General features: G+C 44.1%; 2 protein-coding genes across 50 annotated transcripts in view; one reads left to right on the top strand and one right to left on the bottom strand.

Moving 5' to 3' along the window:
• FUT8 (fucosyltransferase 8) overlaps positions 1-19,756 on the bottom strand; it is a 472,318-nt gene that overhangs the window by 339,725 nt on the left and 112,837 nt on the right. For 24 of the 49 annotated variants that reach the window (XM_077938175.1, XM_077938221.1, XM_077938193.1 and 21 more), the window contains exon 1: positions 1,345-1,829. The exons of 2 other annotated variants lie outside the window; for them this stretch is intronic. The gene's annotated coding sequence lies outside the window, so the exon portion shown is untranslated. 49 annotated transcript variants of the gene reach the window in all.
• On the top strand, positions 1,572-2,689 carry LOC106999458 (uncharacterized). The gene has a single exon (XM_077941216.1). The coding sequence runs from the start codon at positions 1,877-1,879 to the stop codon at positions 2,213-2,215; it is 339 nt and encodes a 112-aa protein (XP_077797342.1). The 5' UTR covers positions 1,572-1,876; the 3' UTR covers positions 2,216-2,689.

Here is a 19,756-nt window from a genome sequence, read left to right as displayed (position 1 = left end):
CACATAGCAGATTTCACAAGGACAGCAATGTACAGGGCCTTATTATTTGGCATAGGGTTTTAAGATGTTTTTACAGCTATTTTAAAGAGCAGAGACTACAACTCCATTATTTCTTATATATCTGATATACTGTAGTGGTTAAATAGTAATTTCTCTCCTAAAATACTTTATATATGATGCACCTATTTAATGAATTAGCCATAAAACATGGAATGTAAATTTAATCAAGAAAATAAATATTCACCTAACCGCAGGAATAACAAGAAAAAAAAAACTATAATGAAACCTGCCAACAGTTTTCAGAGGCAAGTCAGTTAAGTCAGTTACTTCAGATGCGTTTAACTCTAAACTGACACAAAAGTTGTGTTGAATTTGTTCCGCAAAACCTTGAAATTGGGGATTATCTACTGGAGAATTTGGCTTTTCTTGGGTCCACCTTCCTGAGTGGGTTTAAATAAACTGTAAATAATTCAAACACAGGAAGGAAAAAACCACCACCTCTCCGTGCCTTTAACCAAGGCCTCAATCTATATTATACCGCAAAACGCTAAAATAAAAGCTCATCAGGGACAAACCCTAAGCATGACACTGCCACTTAACTTAAATACACTGCGTCTCTGAAGATTGCAATCCCCACTGTGAAGAAAGAACAGGTGCTGCACCCGACAACCCACTCAATCTTGCAGGACAAACCTCCGAAAACGGATAAATATGGACTCATTTAACCTTCCCAAATAAGTTGAGACACTCAAAAGCCGCCAGCTCGTCATTTGCACATCAAAAGGGAGTACAGCTGCACTCAAGCCTTTAACTGCCCAGCACGGTCCCTCGCGGATCTTTGTGCGGGTCCACTCCCTGCTTTCTAGCCCAAGCAGCACTCAGAGAGAGCCCATAACGCACGGGCATCTTCCTCCCCACAGACCGCGACTCCAGGGACCGAGCTGCTGGCGAAGGTAAGACAGGTGTGGAGGGGAGACGACGAACACCTCCCACCCCCGCCCCCATCCATTCTCCTCCTCTAGGTTTTGGCCCCTGCCCTAGGCAAGGATGCGCGACGCCGAGGGCAGCGGCGCCGCAGCTCCGAGTCCCGGCTGGAGAGGCAAGCGCCCCTCACCCTCTGCCTGCGCCCCCGGGGCTGCGCCAAGGCATCCGCCAGAGCGTCCCGGGGGCTCCCTCCCCACTTTTCCGAGAGCTGCTGGTTAACCGGCAGCAGTTGCAGCAACAGGCCCGGGGGTCGCCTGGGGAAACGAGCAGGGACAGCCGCGGAGCCTCCTCAGATCCCGCGCGCAGCCCAGCCCAAGACCCCGAGGCGCGCGGGGCCCGGCTCCCAAAACGCCCCCTTACCCGAGGCGGGAGCAGAGGCGGTCTTCGCCGTTCCCCGTCGCAGCTGCCAAAGCCACAGCCCTCAGCTGCAGCTGCCCCACGCTGGGGGAGTGGGAAGGGTGGCTGGGTGGAGGATGCTACTCCCGACTGAACGGAGAGGAAGAAACGGAAACAGGAACCGCCGCCGCCGCTTAACGGAGCCTTCGGCGCCACTGACTGAGGCAGAGCGCGAGGCGGCGCGAGCCGGGCAGTCGCTGACAGCGCGAGACCGAGAGCGAGCTGGGTCTAGGGCGCGCGACCCCAAATAGTGCCGGCCCCATTCCGCGGGGAGACGAAGGGACGGGTCGACTGGGGCCGGGAGGAGGGGGCGGGATGGGGAGGGGGCCTGGAGCGGAGGGAACCGGCTCCTCCGGTCGGCCGGAGATAACGCGCGCACGCGCCGGAGAGGCTCTGACAAGGAGCGCAGGCGGGGAAGCCTCGGCCAGCGCCGGCGTGCGCGCGCGAATGGGGGCGCGCGCCCCTCGGCGTTCCTGGCTTCTGGGAGAGGGCGCGCATGCGCCGGCCGCTGCCACCTACGGCGACCCTGGCATGTGCCAGGGCTTCTCCCCGCCCCCTTCCTCGCTGCACCCGTGGAGAGCGTAGCAGCAGCATCCACCGCCTAGCAGAGCCGCGGGCCACAGCGGGACGGCACAGTTCCAGCAGGGCAGCGGCTGCGCACGCGGGCGCCGGCTCGCACATAGGCGTAGGCCGCCCTCTACCGCCTGAAGGCCGGAGGCTGAGCGGGGCGCGAGCGGATCCCGGATCCCGGGAGGAGAGCCGCCTCCTGAGAATGCCGTGCTCCCTACAGCGCTGGGAACGGACCGGCCCGTACCAGCTCAGTCGGCTGCCCTAGGGGGCACCCGCACTAGAGGTTTTGAAGCTGGCTCCTTGCTACTTTTAGGGGTGGGAGCTGCTGCTGCTCAGCTCCTGCAGCCCGCGTTTGGCCGCTTGGCTGCAGCTTCCAGCGCGATCCTACAATGGCATCGCTCCCCCAGGAGACTCAGCGAAGCCCTACTTTATCTTGTGAGAGCTGTTTCCACATTCACTCTAAGAGAAAGACCGCCCCCCCACGAGGGCCTGAGTTCGATGCCCGGCCTCTCCCGACCCGCGGCTGCGACAGCCCCTCTGAGGCGGAAGTTTATTCAGTACGGGAAAGAGAACAGCGAGGGGAGAGGCTTTGCCCTAGGATGTGTCCTACCCGCTCGGACTCGGAAAATTCCCGTCGCCCGCGATGCAGAGCAGTGGGCCGAAGGGCTGCCTCAGAGCAGCCCAGACCGCCAGCTGAGCGGGAGGACCTGAGCGCGCCGCCCCAGCACACAAAGTAGTCGCGGGCCGAGGGGTGCCGCCGAGGCCAATCAGAGCCGCGCGCCGCGTGAGTGGAGTGCGAGCCGGCCAATCAGAGGGCCGGAAGATGAGCTTCCCGTTCCAAACTCTTCCCTGTAGCCTTGGGACCCAGATCCCAAGCCTGGGGCGCTTTACGGTGGGAAAGCGAAATGGTGCCCTGAAGACAAGAATCATTTCTCAAGGCTTGGGCATTTTAAAGTACATACTGGGGACACTTATCCCAAAACAAGTAGCGGCGGCCTTTTAGATGTTAAATATTAAAAGATCACGGAAAAGAGATTTAAGAGGCAGTGGCCTGTCAAGATTGCAATCTGCCTAATAGTCAATAAATTCACATATTTATTGAGAATATGTACCAGGAACTCTATCTTCTTATGTGCCAGGAACTCTATCACAGATACACAAATAAGGTACTGCTGATTCCGAACAAGAAAATCCCTTGTCCTCAAGCAGCTCGGGTTCTGAGGGAGGTTTTGCTAGACCTTGTGACTCGTATTTATTGTCAGCTCTTTAAACAAAAAGCACTCTATGAAGTGCTGTACTTTACAGTCGTTTTTATGATTTTTATCTCCCTGTGAGAAAAGAAAATTGAAAGGAAAGTAGAGTGACTTATCCAAGATCACAAAAGATGTTCTAGCTCAGTTTGGGTGTCATCATTCAATAAAATTATTCAATAACAATTTATAAATGCATGGATGCTCTCTCCCATGAGAGGTCTGTAGTAAGCGTACAAGCAGGACAAAATTCTGGTATAAAAGTGACACACTTTGGTTGTTGGAAATGAACACAAATGTTAGGCTTATGTGGGATTAAAGGTAAAAATCTTATCAGTCATACTCTAGATAATTTTTAGAAGTCAGAGGTGGGGCGGATATTTACGTTTTAGTTTAAACACAGCATTTTAAAAATATTTTAACAAGCAAGCGTAACTTTTTTTTTTTCTAAGATAGAAGCAGCAGGAAGGATCACTTAAGCCCAAGAGTTCCAGGCTGCAGTGCCACATCATGCCTGTCAGTAGCCACTGCCCTCCAGCCTGGGCAACATAGCAAGACCCTTATCTCTAAAATTAAAAATAAAATTTAAAAAAAGAAAAGAACTATTTATAGTTGGTTAATAATCATGATAGTTTACACTGTATAATACTTTGAGATATCCAAGTTCAAAGCTTTACATTTGCCTCAAAATTCCATTTTTGTCTGGCCTTCCATTTTTACTTCCAAAATCCTAGGAATTAAAGCACTTATTTTCCCTACCTGCTTCCAATTGGGAAAAAAAAAAAAAAAACCTAGGAATGTTTTGCCCAGGATTTGGTGCATTTGTATAGAGCAGTATAGTGTATGTTAAAATAACAAATAACTTTGGGCCGGGCGCGGTGGCTCACGCCTGTAATCCCCAGCACTTTGGGAGGCTAAGGCGGGTGGATCACCAGAGGTCAGGAGTTCAAGACCAGCCTGGCCAACATGGCAAGACCCCATCTCTACTAAAAATACAAAAATTAGCTGGGTGTGGTGGCGGGTGCCTGTAATCACAGCTACTCGGGAGGCTGAGGCAGGAGAATCGCTTGAACCAGGGAGGTGGAGGTTGCGGTGAGCCAAGATCGCACCATTGCACTCCAGCCTGGGCAACAAGAGTGAAACTCCGTCTCAAAAAAAATAAATAAATAAATAACAAATAATTTGGTATCTCTTGAATACACTCAGAAACTAATTCTTCAGTGATTTTGAAGTCTGCTTTGTTGAATCAGTATGCTTCTCCACCTGTGACGGAACATTATTATCAAAACCCTTTCCAAGGCAGGCTCAGGATTTAGCTGCTATCCCAAAACTGGAGGTCTCTGTCAGGCAACTGATATCTGAGAACAAGTCTTTACACATTAAGTTCCAAGCCAATCATGAATTTCCAGGAAATTCACTTATAAAAGGGATGATTACCCTGCCTCTTCTCAGTGTGGACAACAGTCCCAGCTTTTTAAAAATGCATTTATTTTACTCTCTCCAGAGAAGAAAATTCCTAGAACTCAGTCTTTCTCTTGCCAGGTTAAATTCTGAGAGAGAAGGAATCCCCCAAAAGGTTCTAAACATCACTGGCCATCAGAAAGTGTCTGTGTCAAAAGCGTTTTTCCACAAGCTGCAGGTCCCCCCCTGTTGCTGGGCTCTCTTATTCTCTTCTCCCAACTGCTTGCCTCTGCTGCTCATCACTCCCAGTTTGTGATATTAGATTAAGTAAGTATAGGTACTCCACCTCTTACTCCACCCCTCCCTCACCAAACTAGGTTTTGGACCCATCTTTGCTTATCCCAAAAGTTAAAGACAAGTTCTGTTCAACAAAAGATTAGACAGAATAATCTTTATGATCTGTTATACTGAGAACTAACAGGGCCTTGTCAGTGCATTGTTCTCTTTTACATAGCCTCAGTCAAATTCTTGCCCATCAGCTAGAGCTATGGGGACTTGGGTGTGGGGCAAGAAGGAGTCAACCCTTAGACAATGGAAAAGATCAAAATGAAAGTTAAAGTGAGCACATGAGTGGCCATTTTATTGAGAGATTAGCTAGATCAAAGTTAATGAAATTGAATGCTATCACATTTCCTAAGTTGTGAACATTCATGTAGAAACTGGTTTGAAATTTACTACCATTTTATTATGACTGTAATAAAAATAATAGCCAAAGTGTAATAGTGCTGAGCACCAGGCCCCATGCAAAACTCTTTACCTCTACCGTTTAATTCTCAAATCAAACCTTTGAGGTGGATCCTATTATTACGGTGGGGAGATCTGTGGAGTTCCAGCAAGGGGTTGAGGCACTCAGAAGGCTTAGCATAAGCTACTTACCAAATAGTTTAGAAATTTTTCTATCTCTACCAATGTGTACCAACTGACTGTCAGCCATGGAAGCATTCTGAATAATTGTTAATTGTTCTCGTTGTTTTATATTTGTTGCTCTAGCTACACTTCACTTATAGCATCTGATTTTCCAGGAAGTCATCCAACGGTCAGCATTGTTATTGCCAAGAGCAAGAAGGGGTGACCTTGAGATAATCATTTTACCCATCTGGGGCCTCAGTTTTCTCATTTGTAAAATAAAAGGGTTGGACTAGGTAAGTTGTTCATCAGTTCTAAAACTACAAATCTAGCCAACTTGACACACCATTGACAATAACTACAAAAATGAAATATGGGGAGGAAGTCTATATTTTCATTTTTGTTTTTTAGAGACAAAGTCGCAGAATGTTGCCAAGGCTGGTCTTGAGCTCGTGGCCTCAAGCTGTACTCTCGCCTCAGCCTCCTGAGTAGCTAAGAATCTGTATTTTCAAATTCAATGTGTTTTAAGTCACTTTTGAGCCAGCTCCTTAAACAAACTTTATACCTACTCATTAAAAAGCCAGAGCAAATCTTTCCCATTAGAAGAGTAAATGAAGTAATTGATTTAAAGACTGATGAAACTAGCCAGACTATGCCTCCCTATGACTTGCCTCCATGGCTGAAATTTCTGTCTTCTTCATTGGGATAAAGCAGCATATAGTTCACACTATTGATTTCTTATTCAACATTCACTCCTGTCCTTCCTTATTAATAAGGCTCTTTATTTTTGTTTTCATCTTCCAATTTTTTATGTAACCACCCAAACTCCAACTACAGAAGGGCAACTCAATTAGCCAGTTAATGGATTCCCTAATATGGTAGGAGATTTATCATGCTTACTCTCTCCTTCCAGACATACAAAAAGATTACATTTTTTCACACCCACCCCAGATACCCTCCTCCCCTTGCAGTTGGGCTGGACCATGTGACTGACTAGCTATAGCCACCAGTCCGTAGTGAGTTGTGGGTAGAAGTGGTATGTGTCAATTCCAGGTAGAACAGTTCATTGTCAGCATAAGTCCTTACAATGTTTACTCTTCCCCAGACTCAAGACCAGTATTATCTTGAGAGTATTGGTAAAGCCTCTCTCGGCTTAAGTTCCAAAAAATAAAGGACAAGGTAGAGCAGCCTGCCTCCCATTTTCATCTGGTTTTAATAAGAAATACATCTTTGTAGTTTAAGCCACTGAGATTTGGGGGTATTTTTCACTGCAGTATGACCTAGCATCTAGGTTATGCTAGACTAGAATATGCTAGAATTAGAATAGTCCTAGACTATTCTAATTAATATACTTGAAAACCATTAGGACCAGGACAAACTGGCCCAATCAGACCGAAGGAAAGGATTTTCAGTCCATACCTGGGGGAAGGAGTTCTCTCTTTCCTGCCAGATATGAGCAAGTCAACCTGTAACCCAGATTGCCACTGGCAGCAATCTTGCAAGAGGAATTAACCTGAAAATGAAGTCAACCTACTGGGGATGGCAGACAGATAGAAAACCCTTGAAGGTATGGTTGAGCTGTGGTCATACCACTCCTGAAATCTGCTCTTTCCTGGACTATTAATTCTACAAAATAATAATTCTGTTTGTTTGTTTCCACCATAACACTGTAAGCAAAAACTCTATCTTGTATGTCTTTAATTTCATCTCAGTTCCTAACACAGATATGTCTCAAGAAGCACTAAAAAATATTGGATATAGCCAGGAATGATGGCTCATACCTGTTACCTCAACACTTTGGGAAGTCAAAGTGGGAGGATCACTTGAGGCCAGGAGTTCAAGACTGGCCTGGGCAACCATAGCAAGACCCCTGTCTTTATTTTTTATAATATATTGGATACATTAAAAAATTTTAATGTAATAGATCACACTCTTGCCTTCAGAAATAAAATATTATCTGCATTAACAAAGAGAAAGAATAATTTGATTCAATCCAACCTTTTTACAGATGAAAAGATTAAAACCTTGTAAGACACTACAAGGTTTATCAAGTTCATATGCTTTGGTATGGCAAAATTGAAGTAGGGAAATAGCTAATAATTTCTTCATCAAAATTGACCATAGTTTCCAACTTAGGATAGAGAAGTATTGAGCCAGTATATTACCCTCAGACTTAGTAGCTATTTTGTAACCACATCACACCAACCTGGTTCAACTTTTATGTTAACAAACTTGTGAGTTGTTTTTCAGTTACCATGGGCCTCCAGTTTGAAGGTCACCTAACCTGAACATGCCCAGATGAACCAAGTCTGCAACCACAACAGGAACCTAAGTGCTCTGACTGAGGAGTGGGGAATGAATTAAGAAGGGGACACCACGTGACAGGATCCAAGATCTAATCATTATCATCACCCCATGGCAGGATCCAATCAAATCATACCTCCCAGCATCACCTCATTGCAAGATCCAATCAGATCACATCTCATTACTTTATGCTTATAAAACCTTGCCCAGGCCAGGCCAGGATCAGGAGGTCGGGAGATCGAGACCATCCTGGCTAACACGGTGAAACCCTGTCTCTACTAAAAATACAAAAAAATTAGCCGGGCGTGGTGGCGGACACCTGCACTGAGCCGAGATTGCACCACTGCACTCCAGCCTGGGCGACAGAGAGGAAAGAAGAAAGAAAGAGAGAGAGAGAGAAAGAGAGAGAGAGAGAGAGAGGGAAAGGAAAGGAAAGGAGAGGAGAGGAGAGGGGAGGGGAGGGGAGGGGAGGGGAGGGGAGGGGAGGGGAGGGGAGGGGAGGGGAGGGGAGAAAAGAAAAACAAGCCCTGCACAGGGAGACAGAGTTGAGCATATCCTCCCGTCTCCTTGCGGTTGACTTACAATAAAGCTTTTATTTTCTCAAAAGCCATGGTATTGGCCATTGGCCTCTATGCACATTAAACAGTGCTCAGTAACAATCTGACCTTGGGCAAGTTAATTAACCTCTCTGAGCCTTGGTTTTTCCATCTATAAGAAGGGATGATGACCCATAGCTCATGGGGTTGTATAGAATAAATGACTCAACATACAAAAAGCACTTAGTACAATTTTTGACATATAGTATATGTTGTACACATTACAGCCCTATTAAATGATGTTTATTAATAGCTAAACCATTTTTATGTATTAGGATAGACATGGTTCTCATTTACCATTCATTTAATTTAGACCACTGACCTGTGTTTTTTCATCTCATATAATTGTAGCATATACCTATATTAGTGTCTGGCCAGCACTCACCTTTTGTATAGGAACTACTGCTCTCATGCCCACAGTTTTATCATGATGGCAGCAAGAAGAGCTGTGTTACTGCTGTCCATTGCCCACACCTAATTGGTCAAGAGGTGGACACCTGACCCAAGATGGCCAATGAACCCATTCCTCCAGGATGTTTAGACGTGAGAAGAGAATTATCTCAAGCCTCCCTAGATATAAAATCTGAGAGAAGTCATTAGTCATTTGCCAAGTGCAGAAACTCATTCTGCATTAGAGAATAAAGTCAATGGACATAGGAAGCAGAGAAGACAGAAGTATCCTTATTATAGTGTTCTCAGTTCCAGGTTTTCCTGACCAGTAGTTGAATTTCTGCCTTTTCTTCTGCTTAGGCTCCTCTCTTTCTAGGCTTTCCCTGTATCCTTCCAATATTGTTTCCATCTTGCCTAAGCTGTTTCCAGGTGGGTTTATTGTAGATGCAATTAATGCAATAATATGCTCTATTATCATAAAGTGAAAAAATAAGAGAAAAATTCTTAGATATATTACCTTTCTTTCATTAATGACCTGGATGATACCGCTAAGAATATGACCGTCAAATTTATGAAAGTGAATCAATAAATTTTTATAAGATACTAACTATATGTAAGCTCCCAGTAGAAGACACTTCAGATTACCTTCCTATATCTTTTCTCTCATTTTTCCATAATAACAAATCCCCATTTCTGGATGGTCCTATTGCAACTCAACTAAAATCTCACTTTTCCTAGTCTCCCCTGCAGTAGATGTGGCCGCATGAGTAAGTTCTGCCTATTGAGATCTTAGCAGAAATATTGTGCAGTGCTTATATTTTTTAAAAAATATCATTAAAATGAAGGAGATATACCCTTCTTATCGCTTCTCTCCATCCTATTACCTGAGGCATGATGATGTGATGACTGGAGCCCTTTCAGCCATCTTGGACCATGAGGAGGATAGCTGTACCCTGGGAATAACGTAATAATGACTGGGAGGGAGCTAAGTCCTTCACAACTTTGTCGAGCCTCCACACCAATCCTGGATTGCTCATTTCCAAAATTATTTTATGTGAAAAATAAATAAGCTGCTGTTTTATTTAAGCCACTATTATCTAGGTTTTACTGTTATATGCCACTAATTCTGATACTATTGATACAATACCATTGCAATTTAATAAATTATATTGAGTTAGGCTGGATCAATAAGGCTGTATAAAAAGAAGCAAGGCTGGGACTGGATGCAGTGACTCACACCTGTAATCCCAGCACTTTGGGAGGCCGAGGCCGGTGGATCACGAGGTCAGGAGATCGAGACCGTCTTGGCCAACAAAAAATTGGCCAGGCGTGGTGGCATGTGCCTGTAATCCCAGCTACTTGGGAGGCTGAGGCAGGAAAATCACTTGAACCTGGGAGGCAGAGGTTGCAGTGAGCTGAGACTGCACCACTGTACTCCAGCCTGGCAACAGAGCAAGACTCTGTCTCAAAAAAAAAAAAAAAAAAAAAAGGAAATAACTAAACAAGGCCGGGCGCGGTGGCTCACACCTTTAATCCCAGCATTTTGAGAGGCCAAGGTGGGTGGATCACAAGGTCAGGAGTTCGAGACCAGCCTAGCCAAGATGGCAAAACCCCATCTCTACTAAAAATACAAAAAAAATCAGCTGTGCACAATGGCAGGCACCTGTAATCTCAGCTACTCGGGAGGCTGAGACAGGAGGATCGCTTGAACCCAGGAGGCAGAGGTTGCAGTGAGCTGAGATAACACCACTGCACTCCAGCCTGGGTGACAGAGTGAGACTCTGTCTCAAAGAAAAACAAACAAATCTGGCCCGGCGCAGTGGATCACGCCTGTAATCCTTGCACTTTGGGAGGCCAAGGGGGGTGGCTCACCTGAAGTCAGGATTTCGAGACCAGCCTGACCAACATGGTGAAACCCCGTCTCTACTAAAAATACAAAAAATTAGCCGGGCGTGGTGGCGGGCGCCTGTAACCCCAGCTACTCAAGAGGTTGAGGCAAAAGAATCACTTGAACCCAGGAGGTGGAGGCTGCACTGAGCCGAGATCATGCCATTGCAGTCCAGCCTGGGCAACAGGAGCAAAACTCCATCTCATAAAAAAAAAAAAAAGAAACAAATCTAAAAAGGATCTTGAAAGAACTGTTACAGAAACAAGTACATATTATTATACTTTAAAAATTAAAAATCCAAAAATAGAGATATAATCTGGGGAAAGATGGGTAGGAGCAAGATCAGAGAGAAAAATTACAGCCGAAAAGAAAAAAAAAATTAACCACTATCAGTATGATATAAATACTTGCTCCAGCAAGAATAAACCTTGCTAAAGTCACTAAAGTTCCAATGTTCAGCTTTTCAGAGGCAAAAATTCTACCTTATGTGTTAACCCAAGGGCAAATTAGATTCTGATGGGAAAACGCTAATGTTAACCAAACTGACAAAAGTCTGAAAAACCAGAAGGCCCTCTTGAGAGCAGAGATCCTGCCTATCTGTCTTGATCACCACCATGTAGCATATTTATTGAATGAGTTAATTAATTTTCATTGCAATATAACTGCCAACAGGATTGAGAAACATAACCTCTGGTTAGTCAGGATCTTCTAGTTTCCATGGGAACAAGGCCATATAAAATCATGGTTCAGAATGTAGATTCTAACTACATTTGAATCCTTGCTCGCCACTTAATAGCTGTGAGACCTTGGGAAACTTTAAAACTCTCTCTGTCTCATTTTTTCATACCTGTAATGTAGGAATAATAATATTATCTACATCATAGTGTTGTTGTTAGTATAAAATAAGTTATTACATATAACGCTCCTAAGAACAGAGCCTGACACCGAATAAGTACACGATAAATATTAGCCATTTATAGCTCTACAAAAATCCTAAACTAAAGCAAGCCTTTGCAGATCCTATAATTATCTGATCTAAATCCAAAGTCAAGATAACATGAAAACAGAATCTAAGGAAGCAGAAGAAAGAAGTGATTGACAAGATTTCCTACACCAAAGTCTGAATGTCATTTCAGTCAAGATTTCCTAGACCAAAGTCTGAATGTCATTTCAGTTCTGCAGTACATGCTATAACACAACTGTTGGTATTTAAAGCAAGGAGTAAATGTTCTAAAAACAACTCCCTATAAATTGTGCAGGTGTGATTTACAAGTAGACTTATAAACCTACATAGATAGAGGTCAAGTGGGGTTAACTTGTATTTATTTCAAGACTGATCATTTAGTTTAAAATACACTCCAGACGGGCACAGTGGCTCACACCTAAAATCCCAGCACTTTGGGAGGCTGAGGCAGGAGATTGCTTGAGCCCAGGAGTTCAAGACCAGCCTAGGCAACATGGCAAGAACCCCTTCTCTACAAATTTTTTTTTTTTTTTTTTTTTGAGACGGAGTCTCGTTCTGTCGCCCAGGCTGGAGTGCAGTGGCGCGATCTCGGCTCACTGGAAGCTCCGCCTCCCGGGTTCACACCATTCTCCTGCCTCAGCCTCCCAAGTACTTGGGACTACAGGCGCCCGCCACCATGCCCAGCTAATTTTTTGTATTTTTAGTAGAGACGGGGTTTCACCGTGTTAGCCAGGATGGTCTCCATCTCTTGACCTCATGATCCACCCGCCTCGGCCTCCCAAAGTGCAGGGATTACAGGTGTGAGCCACTGCGTCCAGTCCAGATTTTGTTGTTTTTTAATTAGCTGGGCATGATGGTGCATGCCTGTGGTCCTAGCTACTTTGGAGGCTGAGATGGGAGGATAACTTGAGCCCGAGGTTAAGGCTGCAGAGAGCTGTGTTCATGCACAACATTCCAGCCTGGGCGACAGAACAAGACCCATTCTCAAAAAAAAAAAAAATCACACTCCATCTTTTGAGCTCCTACACTCACATATCAAATGGCTGAGAAGACTGTGCAGCTTAGTTGAGCTCTTTAAAGTGCAAGGACTCAGGAATCACTCAGTTTACTTCAAAGAAAGATGGGCTTGTTTGAAAACACAAGAACTGGCCGGGCGCGGTGGCTCAAGCCTGTAATCCCAGCACTTTGGGAGGCCGAGACGGGCGGATCACGAGGTCAGGAGATCGAGACCATCCTGGCTAACACGGTGAAACTCCGTCTCTATTAAGAAATACAAAAAAAACTAGCCGGGCGAGGTGGCGGGCGCCTGTAGTCCCAGCTACTCGGGAGGCTGAGGCCGGAGAATGGCATGAACCCGGGAGGCGGAGCTTGCAGTGAGCTGAGATCCGGCCACTGCACTCCAGCCTGGGTGACAGAGCGAGACTCCGTCTCAAAAAAAAAAAAAAAAAAAGAAAAAGAAAACACAAGAACTGAGACTTACCCCAGAGCTGAAACACTGTCGGATACTGAGGCACCTAGAGAGCTGCCCCTCCATGTCTCTCACGTTTCTGCATTCCCCATGGCATTCCTTTTCCCGCTCTTCTCTCAGCACCAACTCACTTCCATTCTTTTTTTTTTTTTTTTAGACAGGGTCTCACTCTGTCACCCAGGTTGGAGTGCCGTGGCACAATCTTGGCTCACTGCAACCTGTCTCCTGAGTTCAAGTGATTCTCGTGCCTCAGCTTCCCCAGTAGCTGCGATTACAGGTGTACACCACCACAATTTTTTTGGTATTTTTAGCAGACATGAGGTTTCACCATGTTGGCCAGGCTGGTCTCGAACTCCTGGCCTCAAGTGATCTGCCTGCCTTGGCCTTCCAAAGTGTTGGGATTACAGGTGTGAGCCACTGTGCCCAGCCTTTTCATTCTTTATTCTACCTTTTGGTTGCTGCTTCCTTATAATTTTGGATCCCTTATAATTTCATCTCCCTTACAGCATAGATACTATCTTAACTTGTAAATTCTCAGTTTCCTATTACACATTCTCCAGAGAAGGAAGTCTTATTGGGCCTGCATATCTCTTTCTACCAAACCATGTCATAGGTCTTCTGGCCTTGAATCAGGTGTTACTTGTGGTCCAAACTACTTCAAGGTGGTGGTGGCTACCCCTTCAGCAAGGGCTAACACAGGAACTGGCTGACATCTTTGGTACCCTGCTATACTCCTTTCCCTTGCTTTCTCCTTCAATTTTCTGCAATTCTCCTAATCTCTCCAATATTCACACATAGATCGTACCATTCCCTCCTTCTATTTTCAGTACTTAGCAATTCAGTTCAGCGTCAGTCCTCAAATTGGTTTTTGCAAATTCCCCAGTGTGTTGTTTCCAAGAATTGTTGGATTTGGTTCTGTTTATGAAGTCAAGTGGGCTTTTGGAGCTTGTCTTTACACCATGTAGCTTCTCACCAACTGACTCAGCCTTCCTTACATTGGTCTGGTAAAAGGTGGGCTCAGAGGCTGGGCGCGGTGGCTCACGCCTGTAATCCCAAAACTTTGAGAGGCCGAGGCAGGCGGATCACCTGACGTCAGAAGTCCGAGACCAGCCTGACCGACATGGAGAAACCTGTATCTACTAAAAAATACAAAATTAGCCGGGCATGGTGGTGCATACCTGTAATCCCAGCTACTTGGGAGGCTGAGGCGGGAGAAGTGCTTGAACCCAGGAGGTGGAGGTTGTGGTGAGACGAGATCACGCTACTGCACTCCAGCCTGGGCAGCAGGAGTGAAACTCTGTCTCAAAAAAAAAAAAAAAAAAAAAAAAAAAAAAAAAAAAGGTGGGCTCAGGAGAAGTTATGAGTTATATAAGTGCAACCCTCATGGTTTTTTTAAAAAATAGCAAAAAGGTGAAAGCTGTATGATAATGGTACAAAACTGTCTTCATATAAGAAAGACAGCCCTTTTTTTGAGACAGGGTCTCCCACTGTGCCCAGGCTGGAGTGCAGTGGCATGATCCTGGCTCACTGCAGCCTCAACCTCCCAGGATCAAGCAATCCTCTCACCTAAGCCTTCCAAGTGGCTGGAACCACAGGTGCACACCACCAAGCTTGGCTAATTTTTCAATTTTTTGTAGAGACAGGGTCTCTCTATGTTGCCCAGGCTGGTCTTGAACTCCTAGGCTCAAGCAATCCTCCTTCCCAAACTTCCCAAAGTGCTGGGATTATAGGTGTGAGGCACCACACCCAGTCTTGAGACAGCCATTTGGAAAGCTAATCTCCAGAGTAGGTTTATCAAAAGCTAATGCTATCATATGTTAAAGCAAAAAGTTTATATAAATAATAGCAACAGAAGTCATATAGCCCTGAACCAAGAGGGAAGACTAACAGGGAATTAACAGGGAAATATAGAGGAGTATATGGATATTTGATGGGCACTAATGTCTCTGCCACATGTGGTACATGACATACGCAACCATATGTGGCATGGCTCTGGATAACGACTTAAACAAGAAATAACGAGAATAATGGAATGGATAGCAGAAGGCAAATTTCAAAAATTTTGAAGAATTTGATGATTGGGTAAAAAACTGACATAATGAGATTTGGAGCATAGTTATTTGATACCTTTGATATAGTTTATGGTTGATTGGATGCCACATGCAGGGTATGAAAACAAAAGAAAAAGAAAAAAAAATAGTTTATGCTTGTGCATAACTGTATTTAGAATTCAGGTCTTCCACTCCTAAACCCTATATTCACTCTTTCAGGCTCCATATTTCATGTACAAAATAGCAAAATATAGTTTTAAAAATTCTGGAATCAGATGGATTGACCATGATATCCCCAGTGTCTAGAACAGTACTTGGCCTGTGGGAAATGTTCAATGAACAGTTATTGAATAAGTGGATGAGTGAATGAATGAATACAGAAAGTAGATTTTATTACAACAGACTAAATAAAAGAAGTTTTGTCTTTACATGTTATTAGATCTTGCAAATGGTTTCCAATGAAGTTTTAATAGCTTTTAAAATAGCTGTTTTTAAAATATCATAGGAAACCTTATACATGCTTATGTCCCCATTCCTAAATAATAGAAGAAATCTAATTAACTTTTTCCTTCCTTGGTCTTATTTTAAAGATGAAGAATATTCTTACCCTAATAAAATAATCCATGCAGTCCTTTTACCTTTAATATTCTATGTGCCTCTAAGACAAAACTATGCATGATTAAGTTTCCTCTGCAACTTACAAAGAATGCATTTGCCAGCTCCTCCCATGTAACTATGCCTGTGATGACCATATTTTTTTCACCAAATGGCAAGTGATCCAACAACTAAGTCTAATATTAAAAATCTGGATTTTCCTGAAAGTCTAAGACCTATGAACATTCATGGCCTTGGATTTCAAGTGTCCTGGGCTGTTTGTCAGGGCTGATGTTCACCAATATAGCAAAATTCTCATTCGTCAGCGGTCTGTTTTGATTGTCTGAGCCTATGCAATAGTATTCAAAAAATATCTTTTTTTTTTTTGAGATGGAGTCTCGCTCTATCGCCCTGGCTGGAGTGCAGTGGTGCAATCTCGGCTCACTGCAACCTCCACCTCTTGGGTTCAAGCAATTCTCCTGCCTCAGCCTCCTGAGTAGCTGGGATTACAGGCATGCGTCATCATGCCTGGCTAATTTTTGTATTTTTACTAGAGACGGGGTTTCACCATGTTGGCCAGGATGGTCTCAAACTCCCGACCTCGTGATCCACCCACCTCGGCCTCCCAAAGTGCTGGGATTACAGGTGTGAGCCACTGCACCTGGCCCAAAAATTGTCTTTATCCTCCATGAGCTTAACTTAGTAAAAGAGAGGCTAACTGAAGTTATGATAAACAGGTTTGAACTCAGATAGTTTTGATTTTGTGGTGGGGAAATCTTTATCCTTCCTTGACTGTCTCCCAATCACAACTTACCACTTTGCTCACCAAAAGAACTGGGATAAATTCTACATTCATCACAGTAAATCTAGAACTCTAGTGTCACATGCAGATGAAACCAGAACATTTTTACATGTAGATGCCAACTTGGGTGTTTTCTTGTTTGTTTGTTGTTGTTGTTTTTTGAGACGGAGTCTGCTCTGTCACCCAGGCTGGAGTACAGTGGTGCGATCTCAGCTCACTGCAATCTCCTGGGTTCAAGCGATTCCCCTGCCTCAGCCTCCTGAGTAGCTGGGACTATAGGCAGGCACCACCACACCCAGCTAATTTTTTTGTGTTTTTAGTAAAGATGGGGTTTCGCCATGTTGGCCAGAATGGTCTTGATCTCTTGACCTTGTGATCCACCCGCCTCGGCCTCCCAAAGTGCTGGGATTACAGGCATGGGCCACCACGCCTGGCCCTAAAAAAAATTTTTTTTAATAAGCAGAGTGTTGGCAGTGTCTTGGTCTTCTAATAAATAAATACATAAAATTAGCAGGGTGTGGTGACACACACCACTTGGGAGGCTGAGACAGGAGGCTCACCTAACTCCAGAGGTCAAGGCTGCAGTGAGCTGATTGTGCTACTATACTCCAGCCTGGACGACAGAATGAGACCCTGTCTCAAAATAAATAAATAAACAAATATATAATAAATAAATAAATAAATAAATAAATAAATAAATAAATAAATAAAATGTCTAGAGGTCCTTCTGTATTTGTGACTCAATTTTCCATATGTACAGTTCTAGAAAAACTAAATTGCTAGACATGGATGCTCATTAAATCTCTACAGTCATTTGTATAAGAGAAAGAATATTATACTTTTATTATAGTCAAAATGAAAATTGAATAAACAGCAGCAAGTCCTTATTTAAGTCATCAATAGGCTTTTGGGAACTGCAACTTTAAGCAAAATGCCATATAAGGAAACCAATTATGCCACAGGCTAATTGACATAAACAAGAGTTAAGTTCCTATGGCATATTTGTGGTCACAAAAAATCACCAAACTTCTAAATAAAGACCAAAACACTTCTAATATTTAACATTGAAATAAATGTGACCTATACATACATTTAAGAAGGATTAATAAAAACAAGGAAGTTAATTATTTACCCATTTATTCCAGTTCAGGATCACAGGTGGCTGGAGCGTGTCCTAGCAGCTCAGGGGTCAAGGCAGGACCCAGCCCTGAACAGTATGCTGTCCCATCACAGGGCGCACATGTGCGTGCATGCACACACACACACACACATACACACATACTCAGACTGGAACAGTGTAGACATGACAACCCACCTAATATGCACATCTTGGGATGTAAGTGGAAACCAGAGTACCCAGAGAAAACCCACACAGACATGGGGATAATATACAAACTCTGCAGACAGTGGCCCCTGGTTGTGTTGGAAATTGTTTTCTCTCATCATCATTACAATGAAATGACATTGAACCACATGACATTATTCAAGGATCTGCTGTACACCAGATTTCCCCTAATATTCCTATAATCCTCTCGAACTACTAGAATCATCCTCTAGTGCTTTCTAGCCATAGAACATTACAAGTTACTGTGCTCCTTTATATTTCCAAGCCACCATGGTAGTCAGGTTCACGCCACACTCTAGCCAATGAAATGTGGGCAGAAGTGATGTGAGTCACTTCCAAGCCTGGTCTTAAGTGCCCCTTCAAGAACTTACAGCTCTTTCTTCCTCTGCCTTGGTGATCTTGGAGGCTACATATTCCAATCATCCCACTATAAGATAGAGGTAACCTACATCCTTAAGTATCCCCTAGGAGGAGAACAACCCTATAGGCATTGCACTGTGACATGAGTAATAAATAAATCTTAGCCAGGCCTGGTGGCATGGGCCTGTAGTACCAGCTGCTTAGGAGGCTGAGGTGGGAAGATCATTTGAGCCCAGGAGTTCAAGGCTGCAGTGAGCTATAATCACGCCTATAAAAGCCGCTGCACTCCAGCCTGGGCAAACTAGCAAGATTCCATCTCTTAAAAAAACTAAAACTAAAACTAAATAAATCTTTATCACATTAAGCCACTAATGTTAATTAACCAAGTATTATACTGGCTAAGAGAATAATGGAGAACTAAAATCCAGCCCCTGATTTAGTCACCGAACCATGTGCCTTGGCATAGTCTTTTGCCAAACTGAGTGCCCTAGGCTGCATCTTCCCAGTCTCTTCTAATTTACACACAGATGCTGATACGGTCTGGCTGTGTCCCAAACCAAATCTCATCTTGAACTGTAGCTCCCATCATTCCCATATGTTGTGGGAAGGACCAGTGGGAGATAATTGAATTATGAAGGTGGTTTCCCCCATACTGTTCTCATGGTAGTGAAGAAGTCTCATGAGATCTGATGGTTTTATAAGGGGAAAACCCGTTTTGTTTGGCTCTCATTCTGTCTTACCTGCTTCCATATAAGACATGCCTTTTGCCTTCTGCCATGATTGTGAGGCCTCCCAGCCACATGGAACTGTGAGTCCATTAAACCTCTTTTTCTTTATAAATTACCCAGTCTCGGGTATGTCTTTGTTAGCAGGATGAGAACAGACTAATACAGTAAGTTGGTACCAAGCGTGGGGTGCGGCTGTAAAGATAACTGAAAATGTGGAAGTGACTTTGGAATTGGGTAACAGGCAGAGGTTGGAAGTTTGGAGGGCTCAGAAGAAGATGAAAATGTGGGAAAGTTTGGAACTTCCTAGAGACTTGTTGAATGGCTATGACCAAAATGCTGATAGTGATGTGGATAATGAAACCCAGGCTGAGGTGGTCTCAGATGGAGATGAGGAACTTGTTGGGAACTGAAATAAAGATGACTCTTGCTGTGTTTTAGCAAAGAGATGGATGACATTTTGCCCCTGCCCTCGAGATTTGTGGAACTTTGAACTTCAGGAAGATGATTTAAGGTACCTGGCAGAAGAAACTTCTAAGCAGCAAAGTATCAAGAGAGACTTTGGTGATGTTAAAAGCATTCAGTTTTAAAAAGGAAACAGAGCATAAAAGTTCAGAAAATTTGCAGCCTGACAATGTCATAGAAAAGAAAAACCCATTTTCTGGAGAGAAATTCAAGCTGGCTGCAGAAATTTGCATAAGTAACCAGGAGCCAAATGTTAATGCCTCCAGGGCATGTCAGAGCCGTCTGCAGCAGCCCCTC

This window comes from Macaca mulatta, chromosome 7 (assembly GCF_049350105.2).
Source record: "Macaca mulatta isolate MMU2019108-1 chromosome 7, T2T-MMU8v2.0, whole genome shotgun sequence".
NCBI classification, from domain to species: domain Eukaryota; kingdom Metazoa; phylum Chordata; class Mammalia; order Primates; family Cercopithecidae; genus Macaca; species Macaca mulatta.
Note: the sequence above shows the minus strand (reverse complement) of the source record. Positions and strands in the feature narration are given on the sequence as shown.

Coding starts and splice junctions, on each gene's coding strand:
- LOC106999458 (XM_077941216.1), top strand. CDS start 1,877: ATGCGCCGGCCGCTGCCACCTACGGCGACCCTGGCATGTGCCAGGGCT.